Raw genomic sequence first — 21,245 nt, 5'->3', positions numbered from 1 at the left:
AGCCCTGGACAAAAGACGGCCGATCGTTCGGCCGACGATCGGTACGTGTGTACGGGGCTTTAGTCTAATAATGGGTCATACACACTATAAGATTTTCTGAAGACTTTTTCCTTCAGATTTACCTTTTCTATGTAGTGCAAGGGCCTGCCAGATTGCATACAAATTGAAAGTGTTTAGGTTTGACCTCATATTATCTGGTTTTGGTAAATCTGAAGGAAAAAGTCTTCAGAAAATCTTATAGTGTGTATGGCCCGTTAGTCCGTAGGGTTCAATATTGAGTTGGCCCACCCTTTCCAGAAATAGCAGCTTCGACACTTCTAGTTATGTACTGCTGTGCAGTCATGTTAAAACAGGAAGGGGCCAAACCCAAACTATTCCCACAAAGTTGGGAGCATGAAATTGTCCAAAATATCTTGGTATACTGACACCTTAAGAGTTCCCTTTACTGGAACTAAGAGGCCAAGCCCAACCCCTGAAAAACAATCCCACATCTTATGGGCCATACACACTATAAGATTTTCTGAAGACTTTTTCCTTTAGACTTACCAAAACCATATAATATGAGGTCAAACCTAAACACTTTCAATTTGTATGCAATCTGGCAGGCCCTTGTACATAGAAAAGGTAAATATGAAGGAAATCTACCAACAAAAGTTGGATAGTGTGTATCCAGCTTAAAGCCCCTTTCTGTTCCAACATGACTGCTGACCAGTGCACAAAGAAAGGTTCATAAAGACATGGGTGAGTGAGTTTGGGGTGAAGGAAATTGACTGGCCTGCACAGAGTCCTGATCTCAACCTGACTGAACATCTTTGGGATGAATTTGAGTGGAGACTGCGAGCCAGGCCTTTTCGTCCAACATCAGTGCCTGACCTCACAAATGCCTTTCTGGAAGAATGGTCAAACATTCCTATAGGAAAAGATTTATGTGATTCCGCGCTTAGGATGGGGGGTATATATGTAAAAAATGACACCGCACCTGGCTGCTGCCCACTTCAAAAAATGCAACCCTAGAAGGGGAGCATTTAAATAGATAGGGGAAAAGGAAGGAAGTGATTGGCGGGTATGTAGGAGAAAAGGGAAGGAGCCTCCAATAGTGTAATATTGTTTTTTTAAAAAAGCTTTATTATTGTAAAAGACATGTACTCACATAGTACAAAAACACAATGTATGCCCGTCTGGCATAGGAGCCGCAACCTCCTCTCTCGTGGTGCACGCTTAGGGATAGCGTGTGTGCGTACCAAGCCTCGGGTTCGGTAGACGGAAATGACGTGGTCACGCTCTCGAACGGTTTCGTCTCACTGATGTCATCAGGCTTCTCCAGATGACGTCAGTGAGACGAAACCGTTCGAGAGCGTGACCACGTCATTTCCGTCTACCGAACCCAAGGCTTGGAACGCACATCCGGCGGTTGGCACACACGCTATCCCTAAGCGTGCACCGCGAGAGAGGAGGTTGCGGCTCCTATGCCAGACGGGCATACATTGTGTTTTTATACTATGTGAGTACATGTCTTTTACAATAATAAAGCTTTTTTAAAAAAACAATATTACACTATTGGAGGCTCCTTCCCTTTTCTCCTACATACCCGGGTACTGTACTGGATTTTAATACACCTACTGAGCTGACTTCTGAATACCACAAAGGAGAGAAATCGAGGTCTGGGGACATCCTGATTGCCAGTGTGTGGGAGCGATCCCCTAAAAATCGACCCGCTGTTTACCCCTGTAGGGGTAAGGGAATCTGGTAAGCGCAGGACCCCAGGCTCAGGGGAACACTTTTTCCTTCTGCCCACTCACCATACTTTGGGCATAGAGAAAAGAGCACTTTAACCACCATATACGGACTACACTTATTTAGGACTTTATCTGGATCTAAAATCACAGAGACAGCACATGTGTTTGGATTTATTTGTTTGATAATTTATACGGACACTTTTTTTACCTTTTATACTGCCGTTTTTTGCACAGCTATATATAAGAAGGAATTTTTCACCCTTGCACCTTTGCACTTATTTATTCATTGGCAGCTATATATATATATATTATTATTTTTGCACTCATATTTATCAGTACTTTTATGATTATATTTATTGATTGTTATTTCATGGTTGCTAATTTATTATTGGATATTATTTAATTGATATTTATCACCTATCACTTCACTCCTGATATTCACTACTGCACTTTTTTGCACATTGCACATATTATATGTATCTGCTGATCTAATTTATTAGGTTTTTACTTTATGTTTGGATTTTGCATATAGACCTACTCTGATTTTACACAGTTTTGCCATTTGGTACATGATTTTAGTATATTATACACAGGTCTTAATATAAATGATATTGTATAGACTTCCATATAATACCCTACTCAGGAGTGTAGCAACCATTAATTACATTCCCAAAATACCCCACTAGGCAGCGCCAATCACTTCCTTCCTTTTCCCCTAAACATTCCTATAGACACACTCCTAAACCTTGTGGACAGCCTTCCCAGAAGAGTTGAAGTTGTTATAGCTGCAAAGGGTGGGCCAACTCAATATTGAACACTACGGACAAACACTGGGATGCCATTAGGGTTCATGTGCATGTAAAGGCAGGCGCCCCAATACTTTTGGTAATATAGTGAAAAAGATAATCTCTTAGTTACAAATGGATCTTTTAGTGGCTATTACCTCTGCTATTGCTTTTGCTGAGCCATCAGTTCTTTTCATTAACAAACACCTAAAATCTGCATTGCTGTTAGGCCTCATGCACACTGGACATGTTTTCTGTTGCTGCATCTGGTGTTTTTTTTCCCCTGCCTCTAAACGCCCCTGCATGTTAGCCTATGTGTATAAGCACACATAGGCATTTAGAGGAGTTCAGACGCAGAAAAAAAACAATTGGCGCACCTAAACACGTGTTAATAGTAGCCGCGTTTAGCACTTGAGCGGTAATTCATTTCAATGGCCAGAATACATTTTTATTTTGGTCAGTGAAATTAATTAATGCCCAAGCTCTTGACACACCTAAAGGTGCCTAAATGTGTTACATGTGCTTACAAGCATCAGGCATTTTTTTTTTTTTCTGCCAAAATGCTGTTGCCTGGAGGAATTGAGTCTAGGAGAGTTAGAAAAACATGAGGCCCTAACATATGCAGATTTGCAGAACAAATTAGGAGTTTCTGACTGATTAGACTTTCTCGAGAATTCAGCTCATTTCATCACGTTAGGTAGATAAATACCTTCCCTATTTTGTATTCCTTCTTGCTCGTCAGCAAAAATCAAAACAGCATTAAATGCAGATGAAAACCTCTGGTGTCCACTGGAGAACATCACAGTTCAGGAAGAGAATAATTGCCTTAAAGTGGTTGTAAACTTCAGACATGGGGGAGTTTTCAAGATGGCGCTGTAAGAGGACACATGGTCCGGAGCTCTGCAGGCCTGTGATTTTAATCCGGCTCTCCTGTCTATCCTGCGCCGTGTAGGTGTACCCTGCTAGCTGCTTGATGCCTGGAGGAACCCCCGTTCCACACCGTAAGTGGAAAAAGCTCCGGTTGTCGCCACTTCCTGAGGCCGTAAAGCCTGATCCAGTTCTCCACTTGGCGTCTGCGCTTCACTCTGTCTCTACCATGGCCTCACAGACTGATGCTGAGGGGATGGATGAACCCACACACCTAGGCTTCCAGCAGATAATAGCCACCATTGCCACATTCCAGACAGCCCTTACAAACTAAATTGAAGCTGTGCAGCTGGATGTGGGACTTGTGAGGCAGGACATTGATAAAATAAGATCCCGGGTGTCAGAGGTGGAGCAGAGAACAGATCAGCTTGAGGACATTGTTACAGTGCACTCTGCTGCTTTCATTTCACTAAATTCCAGAATTTAGTGCCCTGGAGTATAAAGTGGATGACTCTGAAAACAGAAATCAGAGGAATAATCTGCGGATAGTGGGGTTGCCTGAGGGGGTGGAGAGGAAAGACCCCACTACGTTTGTGGAGGAACTACTGCGCTCAGTTCTCCCTGATGCCCAATTCTCCCCGTATTATACAGTGGAGAGGGCCCACCGAATCCCACCTACTCCGGGCCCCCTGGGATCCCCCCCGCGCACCCTGATATTCGGGTTTCTGAGCTTAAGGGACCTGGACGAAGTCCTCAGGTCTGCAAAGAAAGTTGGTGAAGTAAAGTACCAGAATGCAGGATTGATGTTCTTTCCTGACTATTCTATGGAGACACAGAAGCTCCGAAGATCATTTTACCAAATTAAAATTGCGTGCTGTAGGTATAGCATGCTATTTCTTCCTAAACTGAGGGTGCAAGATGGCGAAGTGGTCCAATTCTTCACATCACCTAAAGAGGCTGCCTTGTGGCTGGATACCTTACCACCCCATCATTAATCTCAGATGGATCTACCTGCACTGAGGAACGTTATACTCTTTTTAACTAATTATTTCAGCCCTGTTGGCTATGCTGTGCATTGATGCATATAGTTCTAAGATTTGCACGCCATATTGGAGGACAGGAGGAAAACTGCCTGCAGTATATTTTGTTGACTTTGCTTAATTCCTGGAGACCACGGGCCCCTCCTGACGCCGCACCTGGAACTGCATCTGCTATGTCCCTGCTCAGGATGCTGCACTTTATTTGTAACCCTGGATCTGGCATGGGCTCCATGCAGTTGTTGGCTGGAGGAGTGTCACTACCCGATCCTTATCGTTATATCGTTATACTGTGGGATAATACTGGGACTGTGCATGGTGCTGTTGGCGTGATGCACCTGTAGGGCTGAAGAATATGCCAACATGAAGGGGATATTTTCCTATTAAACTGCCAAGTTGTTGCTTAAGTTTGTGCCCCAGGGCCTCCCCTGGAGAAAAACATTTTGTCAATTGCGAGCATCTCCGTTGAGACCTGCTGGGTCATGGTTGATATTCAGGGACTTGCCCTCACGGATGTATTCTGTTCAGGTTCTGTTTGCTGTTTGGGGAAAAATGCATTACTTATTGTTGTGGGCAATGCGGGGAGGGGGATGGGGAATCTGCAGTTGCAGGTTTTAAGGGACGGTATGAAGTATGGCGAGGGGAATCTTCCTCATAGGGGGCTTTTTGCCCCTATCTATGACATGGTACACCTTGTTGCTGGTGATGGTGGTTGCTCTGGGGGGGGGGGGGGCTTTAGTGGGAGTGCCTACTCTGCAACTAGACCCAGTAGAAGAATTAATGTCGCAAGCTGACTTTAAAAACACTATTGGGGCTATATGGGATCCTAATAGGCAGGTAGGTGCCCAGAATCCAGAAACTGTGGGACCGATGGAAGAAGGATATTCCCTCCCTTGACAGAGAGGAATGGAAGGCTTTACTGGAGGATAGCCCAAAACTAGTAATCTCTTCCCGCAATAAGTTAATTCAAACCAAATTTTTACACCGAGTTTATTTCACCCCGGTTAAGCTGGGATCTGTGTACCCGGAAAGGAACACCCACTGCCCCTGATGCTACACTCAGGTGGGGACCTACATTCATATGTTCTGGGAATGCCCGGTGATACAAAAGTTCTGGTCCTCAATTTTTGAAACACTTAACCTAAAACTTGATTTGTGCATACCCACATCCCCGGAGCTGGCTCTACTGGGAATACATGGTGATGCCCAGAGACCCCACCATACGAAAATCCTGATATCAACCATGTTATATATACTATGCTAAGAAGGCTAAAAATGTGGTCCTCTTCTGCTCCACCTTTTGGTTTGGCCTGGGAGGCTATGGTTAATGCTGTATTGCCACTTTAAAGGCTGACTTATATAAGTCGTGGGTGCCCCTGGAAAATTTGAGAAGGTGTGGCAGCCCCGGATTTCACAGTAAAATTGTGACGGTCTTCCCTTTTACCACATTCTCTATTGTATAGCTCTGTTATGCTTTTTGTTAGGGTCATGGGGTGACAGAATCCAGGAGATTCAGGCCTTGGACAACTCTTGCTGTATAAGTCCCCTTTGGAGATCTATAATACTTGCACTGGGGTTCACATCCTGCCAGATAACCACTGGAACCAAGCTCTATGTTTCTACTATTTTACTTATTTAACATTGTATATCCATGTTATAATCATGTTTATTCAGGTTGCATTCTGTTTTCTAAATTTCTCAGTAACCTTAAATAAAGCAAAATCTCTCTATAGTGTATACTTTTGTCTGTTACTTGGTTCCTCTACTATACCCATGAGTCACTTCTGACAAATTTCCCTGACACCAAGAGAAAAAAGGTGACAGGGGAGGAACCTCCAGCTGATTGACAGCCTCAGCTCTGTTCCTGTGTGCTGTGTGAAGGAGGTGTGTGCCGTCCTTCCAATCAGCTTTCAGAGCTCTCCTCACTGAGCTCTGCAAAGTGTATCTTCAGCTTCCCCCCCCCCCCCTTTTTTTACAAACTCCCAGACAAGCTTAAAAATTCTGCACTTTGGACAGATGTAGAGAAGAGAAGACTGCATATAAATATGTACAACTTATGTAGGCGGATTTGTTTTATCTCTGTGTATTACCTGAGGGTTTAGAACCACTTTAATATCAGTAATTGCAAGGTGCCCAAACAGATCTACCATAACTCGAAACTGACTTTAAGTTTCTTAAATTAGTGAGTTAAAGTGTAGTAAATATTAAGTATGTGTCTTTAACAAATTGGAGAATTCCATAATTAGATGGGCATTGGAGATGGATAGGTTAGCATGATCTGTATGTGCTCTTAACAAATGATTGTTGGCATTTTGGTAACAGGTTGCATGGTAGACTGCAATCCATATTATTAATAACGTGACCTTCAAATCCTATCTGTGCAGTGTATCTTCCAGACAATTCGCTTTTATTATATTAGCAGCTTCTAAAAATGCAAATTTGCAATGCTAGATACTCAGTCTCCCTCTGTTTATAATACTTTATATTGAAATACATTCCTAAAGGTTTTACTGTAAAATATTAAATACAATGCTTCAAAACTTGGGCTTTGCATTCACCATTCAGTCCTATGGAGAGTTTTTAGTGCGACAAAACAGAGTATGAACTTTCCATAGGACTGAAGGGGGGATGCACAGCACACGTAGGATTTCGGCATTTAGAGAAGCACTTGGGACATAACTGACAGTCGGTAGAATGTGTCAGAAGAATGATTCTTCTTCTGTTAGTTGAAATCCTCCTCTGTCTATGCCCTTCCCACTCTTGTTGCCATAGACTTCTGGTGCAACAGGGGTTAATAGAACTAAGGGCCTCTCACAGACCTTCATCAAGAGAGCCTAACTATGCCTGCCCTTTGTGCAAAGCTTCTTCCCAGCTGTACTGCAGCTTCTGTGAGTGAAGCAGGATCAATGAATGGAGGACAGGGGGATGATTGAGAGGTTCACCCCCTCCATTCATAGATCATGTTTTATTTATAGAATCTATAGTATGGCTTCATTGAATGGAGGGGCTGGGAGGAAAGGGTGGGCATAGTCAGGCCCTCTTGATGAAGGACAAGGAACAAATCCTACTGACTGTAAGTCCCTTGTGCTGATTTTTCTGTTTTTTTTGGGATGGGTTTTTTTTAGCGGCACTTGTAACTTACTGAACAAATATGTTAAACAGTTTTTCTTTAAATCAAAAGAAAAAAAGTGATTTCATAATAAACTAATCTTCTTACATCCTACATGTACATTTGTATGAACTAGTTCCATATACATAAGATTTTGCCTGTGCTTCCATTTTAGGTGGTGAGAGAAGCAGCCTGGATTTTAGCAGACAGGTACGTACAACATCAACTAAGCAAAGAAAGGAAATCTGAATAAACTCTAGACCAGAGCCAGTTGACTATCCTTTAGACCTTAGTAGGTCAGACAGTGGCAATAAGGAGTAAAAAAGGTCTAGCACTTGTGGTTAGCAGGAGGAAGAAAAATACCTCATGGTAGCTGTCATTGGTGATATAATGCCCCCTCGTTGGTGTCATTGAAGAATAATTCCCCATTATTGGTGTCAGTGGGAGGCATAGTGCCCTATCTTAGGTGTCAGTGGGAGAAATACTGCTCCATAATTGGATAAAATATTGCCCCAAGGGCTAGTTAAAGGTAATCAAAGGATCTTGTCTTAAAAATGTGTCCTGCAGGCTGCAGTTTGGGGACCACTGCCCTAGGCTTAGAGGTAGTTAAGAGGTTTTTCTCACCATGAGCCGCGGATTCCATAGGTTGATTGAAAATGTATAAACACCAAGCACCAGCATTATCACATAGAGTGAATCATATGCTCCTCCAAACCCAGAGGTATTGTTTGTTCTCTTTCGCCCCAGCAGCTGAATGGAGCAGCAGGGGAGCCATAGGGGAATGTATACAACTGCAGAGGGGTGGTATTAAGGTACAGGTTTGCTTTAACCACTTCAGCTCTGGAAGGTTTACTCCCCTTCATGACCAGGCCAATTTTTGTGATACAACACTGCGTTATTTTAACTGACAATTGCACGGTCGTACGGCACGGTACCCAAATAAAATTGATGTCCTTTTTTCCACACAAAGAGAGCTATTATTTGGATGTACTTGATCACCTCTGCAGTTTTTATTTTATTTTATAAATCTATAACAACACCCAGGAGATATATGTGGAGCATGGCAGAACTGTAATTCAGCAGCCAAAGGGATATAATATGTTGCATTAACCATCAGACTAGGGGTTTACTTTTCCCATGCTCACTGGACTCTGGCTTTAAGAATAAACTTGCTACCAGGCAGCAGTGTTTTGCAAAGCAGATTTCTACAGCCCTGTAGTAGAATTGCACTGTGATGTACTAAAAGAAAAGCAAAACACTGTACTGAATTGAGAGGAGGAGGAGCATTGGAGAATGCAGATCTCTGTGGCTGATCATGCAGCTACACCAAAAGCCTTCCAATGCTTCACTATTGAATCTCCATGCTGCTTATCAAGAAATTACATTTGAGATGAAGCAAGATGTGAATGACCAATGAGTTGCAAGCTCCTGACCAAAAGCAGAGAATAAACAAAAAGATTTAATGTCAGATTTGACTAAAAGGGGAATCTGGACCAAATGGTCTAATCACTCTAATCACAAAAAGAGCTTGATTTTCTGTAGATTTTGGTAAATCAATGAGAATAGGGAATCAATAATTTGATCAATAAAGAACCCTTAGGAAATGACAAATGATTAAACTTATTGGACTCTTCAGGAATCACAGCTATATAAATAAATAATAAATAAATAAACAAATGGAGGAACTATATGAAGCAGGATCTGCTCATCATAATTTTTTTTTAAACATTATAAAACACTATCATGTCTACATGTCATTTTCTGTGACACATTGTGTACTTTATGTGCACTGCTCTTTAACTTTTCGGCTCCTTTCACACAGGCGGTGCGCCCGACGGAGTTCGTTCTGCTCAGCGGGGGTCAATCCGCTGATCCCCACTGAGCAGGTGGATGACACCTCCGTTTCCACTCTGTGTGCAGAGATGGAGCTGTCAGAGCCCTGCTCTCCTCTAAGGGAGATCGGATGATAACGGACCGCCTGTCTGTTTTCATCTGATCCTATCCGATCCGATCCTCCAGATGGATGGAAAATAGGGTTTTCATCCATCTGGATTTCATGGACAGGATTGGATTGGATAGCAGCGGGTGTCAGCGAAGAAGTCTCCAGTGACGTCCGCTGCTCCATAGGGCTGCATGGGACATTGAAAAACTGACAGGTGGACCGGATTGGAAAGCCCTTGTGAAAGGGACCTTCCTAATTAAAAAGTGGGAAAAAAATATGAATATATATAAAACACATCGACTCATTCACAGATTTAATACTGACAAGCGAGGGTGCCATCTAGTGGCTATTGAATGAAACAACGTTCAGGTACGTTGTTTTGCGCAAAGTGCCACTTTGCCGCAGTATATACATGGCAGCAGGTCCTTAAGTCGTTAAACAGCCTAATTCTTGTAGTCAAAGTAAATAAAACCCTCAGAAAAGCCAATGATGATAAACTGACTGATCAGCCTGTTAGGCAGACATGCAACCACACAATCTCCCCTAACAATCATTGATATAATAACAGGACAGGAGCACTAACCATTCTAGTACAGTATCTGCAATAACTGCAGCAAATGAAAACACAATGAAAACATTTCACAGATCAGAAGTGTGATAAGTGAAATATAAATGAAAGCACTAGAGACAGGAGAATGAAGAGGAAAGGATGGATAAAGGCTGACAGAGCACACTGAGCAGGGAAGACACGCTGACACAGAGGAGACTGAAGCAGGCAGAAAAGAGTGAAATCTGTGTACATTCACGGCCCTCAGAGCCTTCACTCACCCCTAGAAAAGAGGAGAGAAGACCGGGCGCCGATCTAAGTGTAGCAATGCAAAATTTAAATAACAATTAAAAGAATTTTACTCACAAGAGTAGGATAAAAACAGGCATCTCTAAGTAGTGGAGGATCTGGGCAGTGTTCATCCGGGGGGGGGGGGGGTCCTTCCGGAATCCTGACGGAGCTGGTGCTGTGGAGGATGAGCTGCAATCTCCTGTGGAATGGCAGGGGATGTGCTGATCACTCGGTGGTAGAGCAGCGTGGGTCCGCAGGTAGAAGGGCCATGATGTCACTTCCTGGAGACACAGTGTAATAGAACGGCGACGCATTGCGGAGCATGCGCTCCTTCTTCAGGCCGTGATGCTTCTATGGTCCGGCCTCAGGTCCTGGTTCGCCTACAGGTGGATGAAAAGTTCCCTGGCTGACCTCAGGTAACCTATCACCATCAGTATACAGGGCAGCCCTGCACTTCAGGAATGAGAGGTACAATACAGACCCAGGGCCCACAGATATAAGCAATGATACCGCTGTCACTAGTAAAAACTGAGGGGGGAAATATAAAAATAAAAATGATTTAAATGACTGAGGCAAGCCCTTTTCCCAGGGAATTAGTCCTTTAAAGTAGTTCATGAAGTAGAATATCCGTTCTGGGCTGAGAGAAGGTCAAAATATCCAGAAGGAAGGCTGAGGATTATCCCAAGGTGAGTCCAGCTGACAGACCTGAGGTAAATGCTGACTCCGCCCAGTGACAGGAGAGGACAGAAATAAAAGGTTACACTCATTGGCTAGATGTTTCCCACCAAAAAAGTTGTCACCAATCCTGTGCTCAGCAGCTGAGGTAAATCTTCCTAGCAGCAGCAGGCAGCTTGTCAAATGAAACAAGGCCATTTTTTGCGATACGGCACTGCGTTGCTTTAACTGACAATTGCGCGGTCGTGCGACGCTGTACCCAAATAAATTGACGTCCTTTTTTCCCATGGTGGTATTTGATCACCTCTGCTGTTTTTATTTTTTGCGCTATAAACAAAAAAAGACCGAAAATTTGGAAAAAAAAAAAAAAACAATATTTTTTATTTTCTGTTATAAAACATTCCCAATAAAAAAATAAAAAAAACAAAAAACAAATTTCTTTATCAGTTTTGTCCAATTTGTATTCTGCTACATATTTTTGGTAAAAAAAAAAATACCTAAAGGCGTATATTAGTTGGTTTGCGCAAAAGTTATAGCGTTTACAAACTATAGGATAGATTTATGGACTTTTTTTTTTATTATATTTATTAGTAATGGCGGCAGTCAGCGATTTTTAGCGGGACTGCGACATTGCGGTGGACAAATCTGACACCCCATGACAGTTTTTGGGGACCAGTGACACCAATACAGTGATCATTGCTAAATAATATGCACTGTTGCTGTCTAAATTACACTGGCAGGGAAGGGGTTAACATCAGGGGCGATCAAGGGGTTAACTGTGCTCCTAGGAGGTGCTTCCTAACTGTGGGGGGAGTGGACTGACTGCAGTAAGAGAGAGATCGGTGTTCCTTATTACTAGGAACACACAATCTCTCCCTTCCTGTCTGACAGAACAGCCGTCTGCCTTGTTTACATAGGCAGACGGCTGTTCTGTCAGTCTCCTTGACAATCGCGGCGTCTGGCGGCGATCACGGCCGCCTGTCACACGGACTGGCTCCTGCTGTTTCTAATAACAGCGGGAGAGCGGCTCCAGCGGCGCACTCGCGCCCCCTAGAGTCTTTAAGCAAAATCATGTACATGTTTGTAATTTTGCGGTATATGCACGGTGGGCAGTCCTTAGGTGGTCAAGAGTAAAATTTATATATAAAACAAATGGGTGTTTGGAGTGACAATCCCATGGGGCCACTTCTTTGTTTTATTCTTTCATGGCCTTGACATTCTGCTACATGTTTTCAGTAAAATAAATCCCAAAGGGCGTATATTGATTGGTTTGCATCTACAAACTTTGAGATATTTTTATGGATGTATGTATATTGTATTTATTTCTTTTTTTTTACTAGTAATGGCGGCGATCAGCGACTTTGAGTGGGACTGCGACATTGCGGACAAATCGGACACTAAGCGACACTTTTTGGGGACCAGTCACACTAATACATTGTTCAGTGCTAAAAAAACATGCACTGTCACTGTACTAATGACACTGGCAGGGAAGGGGTTAACACCAGGGGCAACCAAAAGGGTTAAATGGGTCCCTAGGTAGTGCTTTCTAACTGTGTGGGGGGTGCTTATACTGTGCTTATACTGTGGGAAGACAGAGATCCTGCGTTCCTGCTTAGTAGAAACACAAGATCTCTGTCTTCCCTTGTCACTTGTTTACATTGGCAGACCACCGTTCAGCTTCTCTTGGGAATGATTGGCGGGTCCCGGGTGACATCAAGTCCACTGGACCCGCTGATTGGACACAGCCGGAAATAACAGGTATGTGATTTTGCCTGTGGAAGCCGCCGCCCCTCAGTATATGTAGGTGAGATGGCCGGAAACTGGTTAAAGTGTATAATTAAAATACTATTTTATTCAATTGTGCCTGGGAAAATGCCCAAGTGATTTTTTTTCCCCTGGACATAGTTATTTTATTTTAATGTAATCTCCTTTGTATTTACATAATTTAAGCGTCCAGACAATGTAGATGTTTTTTTTTTTTTTAGATTGAGGTTTCAGTAAACTGATTATCTTTGGAGAGATTTGTATTTTTCTTTGGAAACTCCAGCAAGCCTGAACAGGCTGTTTGAGCGTAGAGTTTTTGTAGCTTCATCTCTGTCATGCAAATGAGGCTGAGAACAGAGAACTGTAGAAGCACATATAGGCTGTCACCTCTTTCAGCTCCACAACGTGTGCAGCTCCTTCGTATGTGTAATTTGTGTTTTGGGAGCAAAAAATGAAAGGCAAAAAAAAAACAAGTAATAGAAAAAAAATGTGTAACATTTGTATAAAAAGCAAGTACAGAAGCAGAGCATTTGTTTATAATAATGCTTATAAGGTAAACTATTGTATGTATATTTTATACAACTTACTTATTAACTGCTCAAGGCATTTTATGTGGCACACCTCCTTTCCTGTCCTGCCTTTTGGCTAAGAACAAGTGTAGTATCTGTTCTTATCAGTTGTTAGGGAAAGAACCCTGATCCCCTTGGCCAGCTTGGGGGTCGGTTAATACTTCTCTGATATAATTAGGTGGAAACAGTGGGGCGGTAGGAGGACCTTTTTCCTCCTGGGTTGAGTCTGGCCTTGTGCACAAGGCTTGTCCCCAGTTGTAGACAAGGCTCTCCCTAAGCTCTCTAAGTTCTGATACCTTGGGGGGCATGTCCAAGATGGCGAAGTGAGCAGTCGTGCTTTCCTGAGGTCTGCTAAAGTGAATCAATTCCTTTTCTCCTTACCTAGATTGCCCTTATCCTGCGCTGGGTGAATCGATCCCCTATGCCTAACAAATCATCCAGGAAGTCTAGGGGGGAAAGAAACGTAGTTTTCCCCCAGTGTGTGCCCGATCCAACCTGTCCTGTGCCGTGTATGGCGGGAAGCCCTGGGGGGGCGTTCCAGTATGGCTACCCAGACAGATCATGTGGATGACACTGCCGCTCCTTCTCTCCCAGGCATTCCTGAAGTTATGGCGGCGATAACGGCCTGCTAGTCTGTCCTGATGGGGAAAATAGTGCAGCTGGACACTGGCCTAATTAGACAGGACCTAGACAAGATCCGTACCAGGTTCACCAATGCCTAGCAACGTCTGCCACGTGGAGGACATCTCACAGGTGCATACCACAGCGATTTGAACTTTGCAAACCAAGGTGAGAGCCTTAGAATATATGGGGTTGAAGATGCCGAAAACCACAGTAGGAGGAATAACTTGTGCATAGTGGGCCTGACAGAGGGGGCTGAGGGCAAGAATCCCACTGTTTTTGTAGAGGATCTGCTGCGCTCTATACTACCTTTGGCTCTGCTCTTCCCTTATTTTACCATAGAGAGGGTTCACAGGGTGCTGCCACAACCAAGCCCAGAGGGCTCCCCCCCCCCCACACATTAATCTTCAGGTTGCTGAATTTCAGAGACCGAGATGAGATTCTACGGGCTTCACGGGCTAAGAGGAAATGCTCCTATAACAGAATAATAATTTGCTCCTCTGCCCAGATTACACTATGGAGATGCAGAAACAACGCAGATCATTTGATTTGATGCAGTCAAGGCAGCCATGCGGGCTAAAGGGATCAAATACAGTATCCTGTTCCCAGCGAAGTTGCGGGTAGTGGATGGGGAAACCACCAGATTCTTCACTAATCCCCTGGATGCTGCTTCTTGGCTGGAATCGCTGCCACCTTTGTGATGAGTGTGCTCCCTATTTATCCCCTCTCACTGACAGGAATGTTTATTCTGTTTTGAATAGAACCACTATTGGTAGAATCCGAGATAAGAGAGGGGTTCCCCTGGTTGGGCCTGACAAAATTAATCATCGATTTCTACAGTATTATAGCTCATTGTACTCTACTAGGGTAGACTATGAGGAATCAGACCTTAAATGTATTTGGATGCGGTGACCTTCCCTACTCTATCACAGGAGACCAGCAATAGGCTCGACCGGAAAAATTTGTTGGAGGAGGTGCAGATAGCTATAGCCCAACTGCAGCCAGGGAATGTTTCCGGTGTTGACGGGATTCTGGTTGAATTCTACTCCACCTATCAAGATCTACTGGCCCCCAGACTCTCCCCAGGGGTCTCTGCCTGCGTCTATGTAAGAGGCAGTGATTGTGTTGGTGCCCAAGCCTGGTAAGGCCCCTGAAAAATGTGCGTCCTACAGACCGATTTACTTACTTATTGTAGACGCAAAGATTCTAGCAAATATCCCTGCTAATCAGTTGTCAGTTGTGACTGGGTTTTTGCCTGGTAAGGGCAACAACATCAATCTAAAAACCTTTCTTAATTTGTCCACAACACATGACAACGGGGGCACTAGAGTCATTGACTCTTTGGAGGCCGAAAAGGCATTCAACTCCATTGAGTGGGGGTACCTCTGGGAGATATTAGGCATATATGGGTTTCGTCCCCCAGTTCCTAAGTTGGCTGCGTATGCTATATGATCCCACCGCTTGTATTCACACTAATGGCAAGATCTCCACGAGGTTTCCCCTTCAGCGGGGTACGCGCCAGGGGTGTCCCCTTTCTCCCTCCCTCTTAGCTCTAGCTTTGGAGCCACTGGCAATCTTCATACGGGCTTCCCAGCAGTTTGAGGGGCTGCGGGTTGGTCACCTGGAGGAAAAGGTGTTGCTTTATGCAGACGATACTCTCTTACATCTCCATGATGCAAACTCCTCCTTGTGGGCCGCCCAGGCACTCTTTGACGAGTTTGGGCGCTTCTCTGGGGTCCGTATTACCTGGTCCAAAGCTATACTTTTCCCCTTGGATCCCTTGTCACAAGTCACAGCTATGAACCCTCAGTTGGTATGGGTTGATAATTTTAAGTACTTGAGCATCCATGTCCAGCGTGACCTTGGTAAGTTCTATGACCCTAATGTTCATCCTGTGCTTGTACAATTGTGTGGCAAGTGTTTGTCATGGGAGTCCCTCCAATTAAACCTACTGGGGCATATTCATCTTATTAAAAATGGTCTTCCTCGCCCAAATATAATTATATTTTTCGTAATTTCCCCGTGTGGATTCTAGGTTCCTTCTTCCGAGACCTGGAACGCTGTATTGGTACCTTCATATGGGCTGGATCCTCCCCTCGGCTGGCAAAGTCTACTCTGTGTCTCCCTCTAAGAAGTGGAGTGTTGGCATTGCCTGGCTTTCTAGTATACTATTGGGGAGCAATACTGGTTTCTGTCTGTTGGTGGTTCGTCTGCTCTCAGGCAAATGCCGCTGTATGCCTGGAGGCAGCCCTCTTTGGCTCTCTCAATGAGCTCGGGAACCTATTATATAGGGTACTGATTAGTCTAGACTCCCCTAAGATGGAGAGGCTGTGGGAGGCTTGGAGGGCAGACGTTCCCTCACTGGACGGAGAAGATTGGGAGGACTGCATTGAAGACAGCTCCATGTTAGTTATCTCTTCCAGGGATAAACTTATACAAACTAAAGTCCTGCATAGGATTTATTATACTCCCCAAGGATTGAACAGAATATATCCACAGAGGGATTCTGCTTGTAGCCGATGTCACTCGGATACTGGTACATACTTCCACATGTTCTGGACTTGTCCCAGGTTGGCACGGTATTGGGCTCAAGTCTTTGAAGTCATAAATGGTCGCCTCCAGCTATCCCTGGTGCATTCTCCAAGGCTAGCACTACTAGGCATACAGGAAGATGATCCGATACCTTGATACACTAAGCTTTTGATTGCATATCTCTTGTATTATGCCAAGAAAGCTATTTTGCCTAAATGGAATACAGGTTCCCCCCCAAATGTTATCTTCTGGGAAAACTCTATTAATAGTGCCTTACCATTGTATAAATTGACATACTTGAACAGAAACTGCCCCAAAAAGTTTGACAGAATCTGGCAACCCTGGACAGCTTGTTGGGTTTGTTGTTCCTTACTAAGCTGTACCACTCATGTTTCTTGTTTGACAATTTAGGATGCATTACATATCCATTATGCGCTTACTGTTGCCTTAAACTGTACTGATGAAGTATTTGTATCATAGATATGAAAACACTAAACTGTTTTTATCTTGGTTGTCTGTTTACTTATTCTTAATACCTTCCTGTAATTGAATATGTCTGTACCACATTCTTTTTTTTTCTACAATAAAATAATATTCTGACCCTGAAATTCCTATACCTTCCTGTGGAATGGAGAGGCACTGGTCTGGCCAAAGGCTGTACTCCGAAAGAAGCCCGTGGTGCATGTGCCCCTGGGGTGGCAGTCCAGGGGTGCCATATACTTACTGTGTATTGGCTTCACTTTGAGTTTATTGGCACCAACGTCACTGCATCATACACATTTCTTTTGCACCTGCCTCTAGGGCCAGGTTTTTTGGCCGGGACCAGAGGAATTTTTTATTCCTGGCCAGAAGGCCTACCATGGTATTGCACTATAGCACTAATGCACTTCACCACCTCCCTTTCCTCACTTTTATGTGCATTTGTCAAATTCATTTTTTTTTTCCTTTGTTGGCGGTACACTTTATTTCTGGTTTGATTATTAGGGTGTAGGTCCTCGGTTTTGAGGGTGTAGAGCCGCCGTTTTTGGCACAGGACTCTGAAGGAGCGGCACAAGTATGCCGTTCCTTCAGAGTTCATGCGCCGGTGATGTCACCGGCTGCATCTACAGTAAATATCACCTAAAGAGTGCACGTTTATGAGATATTTACAGTACCTATAGGTAAAATTCACGCATGGTAGTTTACTTCTATTTTAACAGACACCTAGCGTATGTAGGTGATTTTGTTGCTTTTTTATGTGCATTTTTAGGCATGAGGTGCCATACAGGAGCTTCTATTAGGCAAGATTAAGCGTTTTGGGCCCCATAGACTTTTATTATGGGAATGCCTGAATAATGCACACAACATTGAAGTCAGTGGAGCAATTGAAAAACATGGGACTTATGCCTAGTACACACGGTTCTTCGAGCACTGGTAGTGACTGTGTTCACGGATCAATGGAAGCAGCCCTCTCCGCAAACTTCTCTCTCTTCCAGATCACTGTAGCTCCAGCCATTATGTTTCATCAGTGTGACGTCTTTAGGTGCCTCTGATGACATCAAACTGACACCCTGCATTGACTTTATTTGAAATTTCCCCATACATACCTTTTGTATTGCAGCTTGGATTGAGAGCTAGTGTGCAAATTCTTTATCATTGAACTGTATATATTAAATACAATATACATATCAATAAATAATATATGTAGTATGGCTGAATAAATAGCTAGATCGCTTATACCTTCAAATATTTCCTCTAAGTGTGATGTCTCTTTGACTATTTCACAAATGCAAGCCTATTTATTTTGGTATATTGACCTTCAACTTTAGGTACCAGCAGGGCTTTTTTTCTCAGAAAATAGGTACAGGAACTTCAACCCCTCTCCCCCTCCCCCCAAACGCATGCCCTCCAAACTGCATCAAATAGTGGGTGTGGTCAAATTTCACTAATGGTGGGAGGGTCTTAGAGGGGCTCTAGTACCTCCCTCCACAAAAGGTTCTGCCTCTCTTTCAGGGAGATCATCCAGTGGGGGCATCTGATCTGAACTGCACCCTGGGCATCTCCCATGTCCCCATCCTGCACTCTGTGGGAGCCGCTCAGGAGATTAGATCTGTGGGAGCCGTAGGGAGACAAGCTGTCAATTATAAACACAGAAGCTGGACTTCTGTGTTTACAAGTGATAGTGGGGAGCAGAGAGCAGAGAGCCTGAGCCAGAAGTGGTGGAACTGAGTTCCCCCAAGTTCCAGCTGAAAAAAAGCCCTGGGTACCAGGCAGCTTCAGGTCACAGGGTCATGATTAATTGCTGTACCTTTTGCTGGAGGTTGCTGTGGTTCTTCTTGAATTCTTGCACATATATTGATAAAGATTTTCTGTATTAAAGTGTTTATGAAATTAGTTGTGCACAGTCCTGTTGTCTAACTGCCTTGGCTAACTAGGATCCACATTTCCAACAAGTCTGGAATGAGGTGTTGCAGGTTTTAGTACAGGGCAGTAAAAGTATAGAAGAGGGCCATTGTCTACACTCTTGCTTCTTTTTTAGACAATTGTCTTCATGCTACATATCTACCACCCAGGGGCGTAACTACAGGGGTTGCAGGGGTTGCGGTTGCTACCGGGCCCCATGGTCAAGGGGGCCTGTGTGGCTCCCCTGCACACCTGGATAGGAGGGGCGGCGGGGGCAGCATGTAGAGAAATCACTGTCCTCCTTTTTCCTCCTGTAGCTGCAGGAGAAAATGGAGGAGATTGGTTCCTCTGTATGCTGCCCCCGCCACTCCTCCTATCCAGTTCACTTGTGTTCTGCTGTCTCTGGGCCCCTGTGTGCTCCCCTGGTCCCCCCACTGTGCTCCCCCCAGGCTTGAAGGGAAGGGCCCCGGCCAGGGGTCCGGGGGGCCCTTCATGGTTTCTTGCACCGGGGCCCTGAAGGTTCTAGTTACGCCTCTGCTACCACCTTTTCATTTTCCAGCTGAAAGCATTTTTCTATTTACTGCTGCAATGCCCTCAAAGCACACCAATGTGGCTCAAAACAGTTCTAATATAACCATCAGAAAATGTTACTGTGTCTAGTTATTTGCAGAAAACATGGACAGAAAGATAGATAGATAGATAGATAGATAGATAGATAGATAGATAGATAGATAGATAGATAGATAGATAGATAGATAGATAGATAGATAGATAGATAGATAGATAGATAGATAGATAGATAGATAGATAGATAGATAGATAGATAGATAGATAGATAGATAGATTCTTAAAACGCGAGTGGATATCTCTACCTGCTATGTATTGCAATGTTTGTCCACACTGTGGCTTTCATTTTACAGGGCCATCCATGAAATGCAGGCCGAGGCAGACACAGCAGACACAACTTTGTAACTAAACGAGAGCCATACAAATGTTTTTAATAGTTGTTATGATCAGGCTCTCCTAATGTTTTTTTTGTTTCAATCCAGAAGGCTGCGAAGCACAAAGCCCATTTGTAACACACATTACTGTGCAGACCTAGACACAAATAGACCCCACCACCGATTATTTGAAATTAGGGACTACCCCAGAAACCGAGGACATCTAGTCACCCTACTTTTATTATCAGTGGTGGGGGACTGTCTAGTGTTGGAAACAGCAAGTGTCATACTGACTGAATCCTGTTTACAGGTCTGTGATCAATATTCTTGTGACAGTATGATCACATGAATACAGGTACACATGACACTGTGCCAGATAGAAGACTTGGCTGCAGTTTCTAAAAACACAGACCTGGGAATTCAATAAAACCTTAACAACACTACATGCAACTAATTCAGGCAATCATTTGTGGCTGTTTCGGTAACATTACCACCACGGGTGACAAATTCAGGTAGTTATTACTACTGCCACTTTAAGAACCTGTCGCTATGGCAATGACAGATTCTTAAAGAATTACCACCAGTTCACAGATAAGGGAACTGGCAGTAATTAAGACCAGCTCTGAGCTGGCATACGAAGGAACACCAGTGCTCAGAGTGGGGCATGTCTGTGCTGGGAAGCTGTCATGAATTTGACAGCTTTCCACATACGGCTCTATCCCTGGCCCCATTTAACTTTAGTCAAACAAATACAAAGAGATTTCCAAGCTCAAACTTACCAACCAGCCAGCGATCAACTGAATCAACCTGTATAACAATATGCGTTAGGAATAGGGATTTAGTCTGCACACATTTGCAAATACATGCGTAAATTACAGGCCCCGTCAAGGCACCCTGTTTTCTGTAGTCCTTAACTCTAACTTCAGTGAGTCTCCACAATGAGAGCACATGCATTTGAATGGATAGGCAGAGGGCAGCTGGACCTGGAAGGAGTCCACCCCTTCCTAAAGGTACAGGGGCACACTGAACAGCCAGCACAAAGCACTATGGCAGCAAAGAGATTCCCCAACCAAAAGTGAAATGTATACAAAGGGAGTGGGGATAATGGGGATGTGATTACCAAAATATGGCAATGTTTATATTTCAGAAACCACTTAGCCACTGGGTATGGAGAGTCTGATGGAGAATTGAGTGACTAGTTCCCTATTAAGTTTGTCTTTTTTTTTTTATTGCCCTGGATGGTTACTGCACAGAATAGTGCCTATTGATCCGTTCACTGCCATAAGCTGTCAGTCAACTGCAACACATACCTGATGAAAAACAAGTCTATCAATTCACCATCAGACTCTGCTCACTGCACTCCAAAACTCCTTGCCCATGTACCTGTCATTGTGACGGGGTTGGGGAGGAAGGCGCATCCCAGCATGGACACTCTGATCTCAGTGCC

The 21,245-nt window shown here is 43.8% G+C and overlaps 1 protein-coding gene across 2 annotated transcripts in view; it reads left to right on the top strand.

Moving 5' to 3' along the window:
- The window catches only part of POU2F3 (POU class 2 homeobox 3), a 221,204-nt gene that overhangs the window by 134,133 nt on the left and 65,826 nt on the right, over positions 1–21,245 (top strand). For both annotated transcript variants that reach the window (XM_082273887.1, XM_082273888.1), the window contains exon 3: positions 7,710–7,744. In XM_082273887.1, the coding sequence (XP_082130013.1) occupies positions 7,710–7,744 (35 nt within the window). The remainder of the gene's footprint in view (positions 1–7,709; positions 7,745–21,245) is intronic.

Source organism: Pelophylax lessonae (genome assembly GCF_965119305.1).
Source record: "Pelophylax lessonae genome assembly, chromosome: 12".
NCBI lineage: Eukaryota > Metazoa > Chordata > Amphibia > Anura > Ranidae > Pelophylax > Pelophylax lessonae.
Note: the sequence above shows the minus strand (reverse complement) of the source record. Positions and strands in the feature narration are given on the sequence as shown.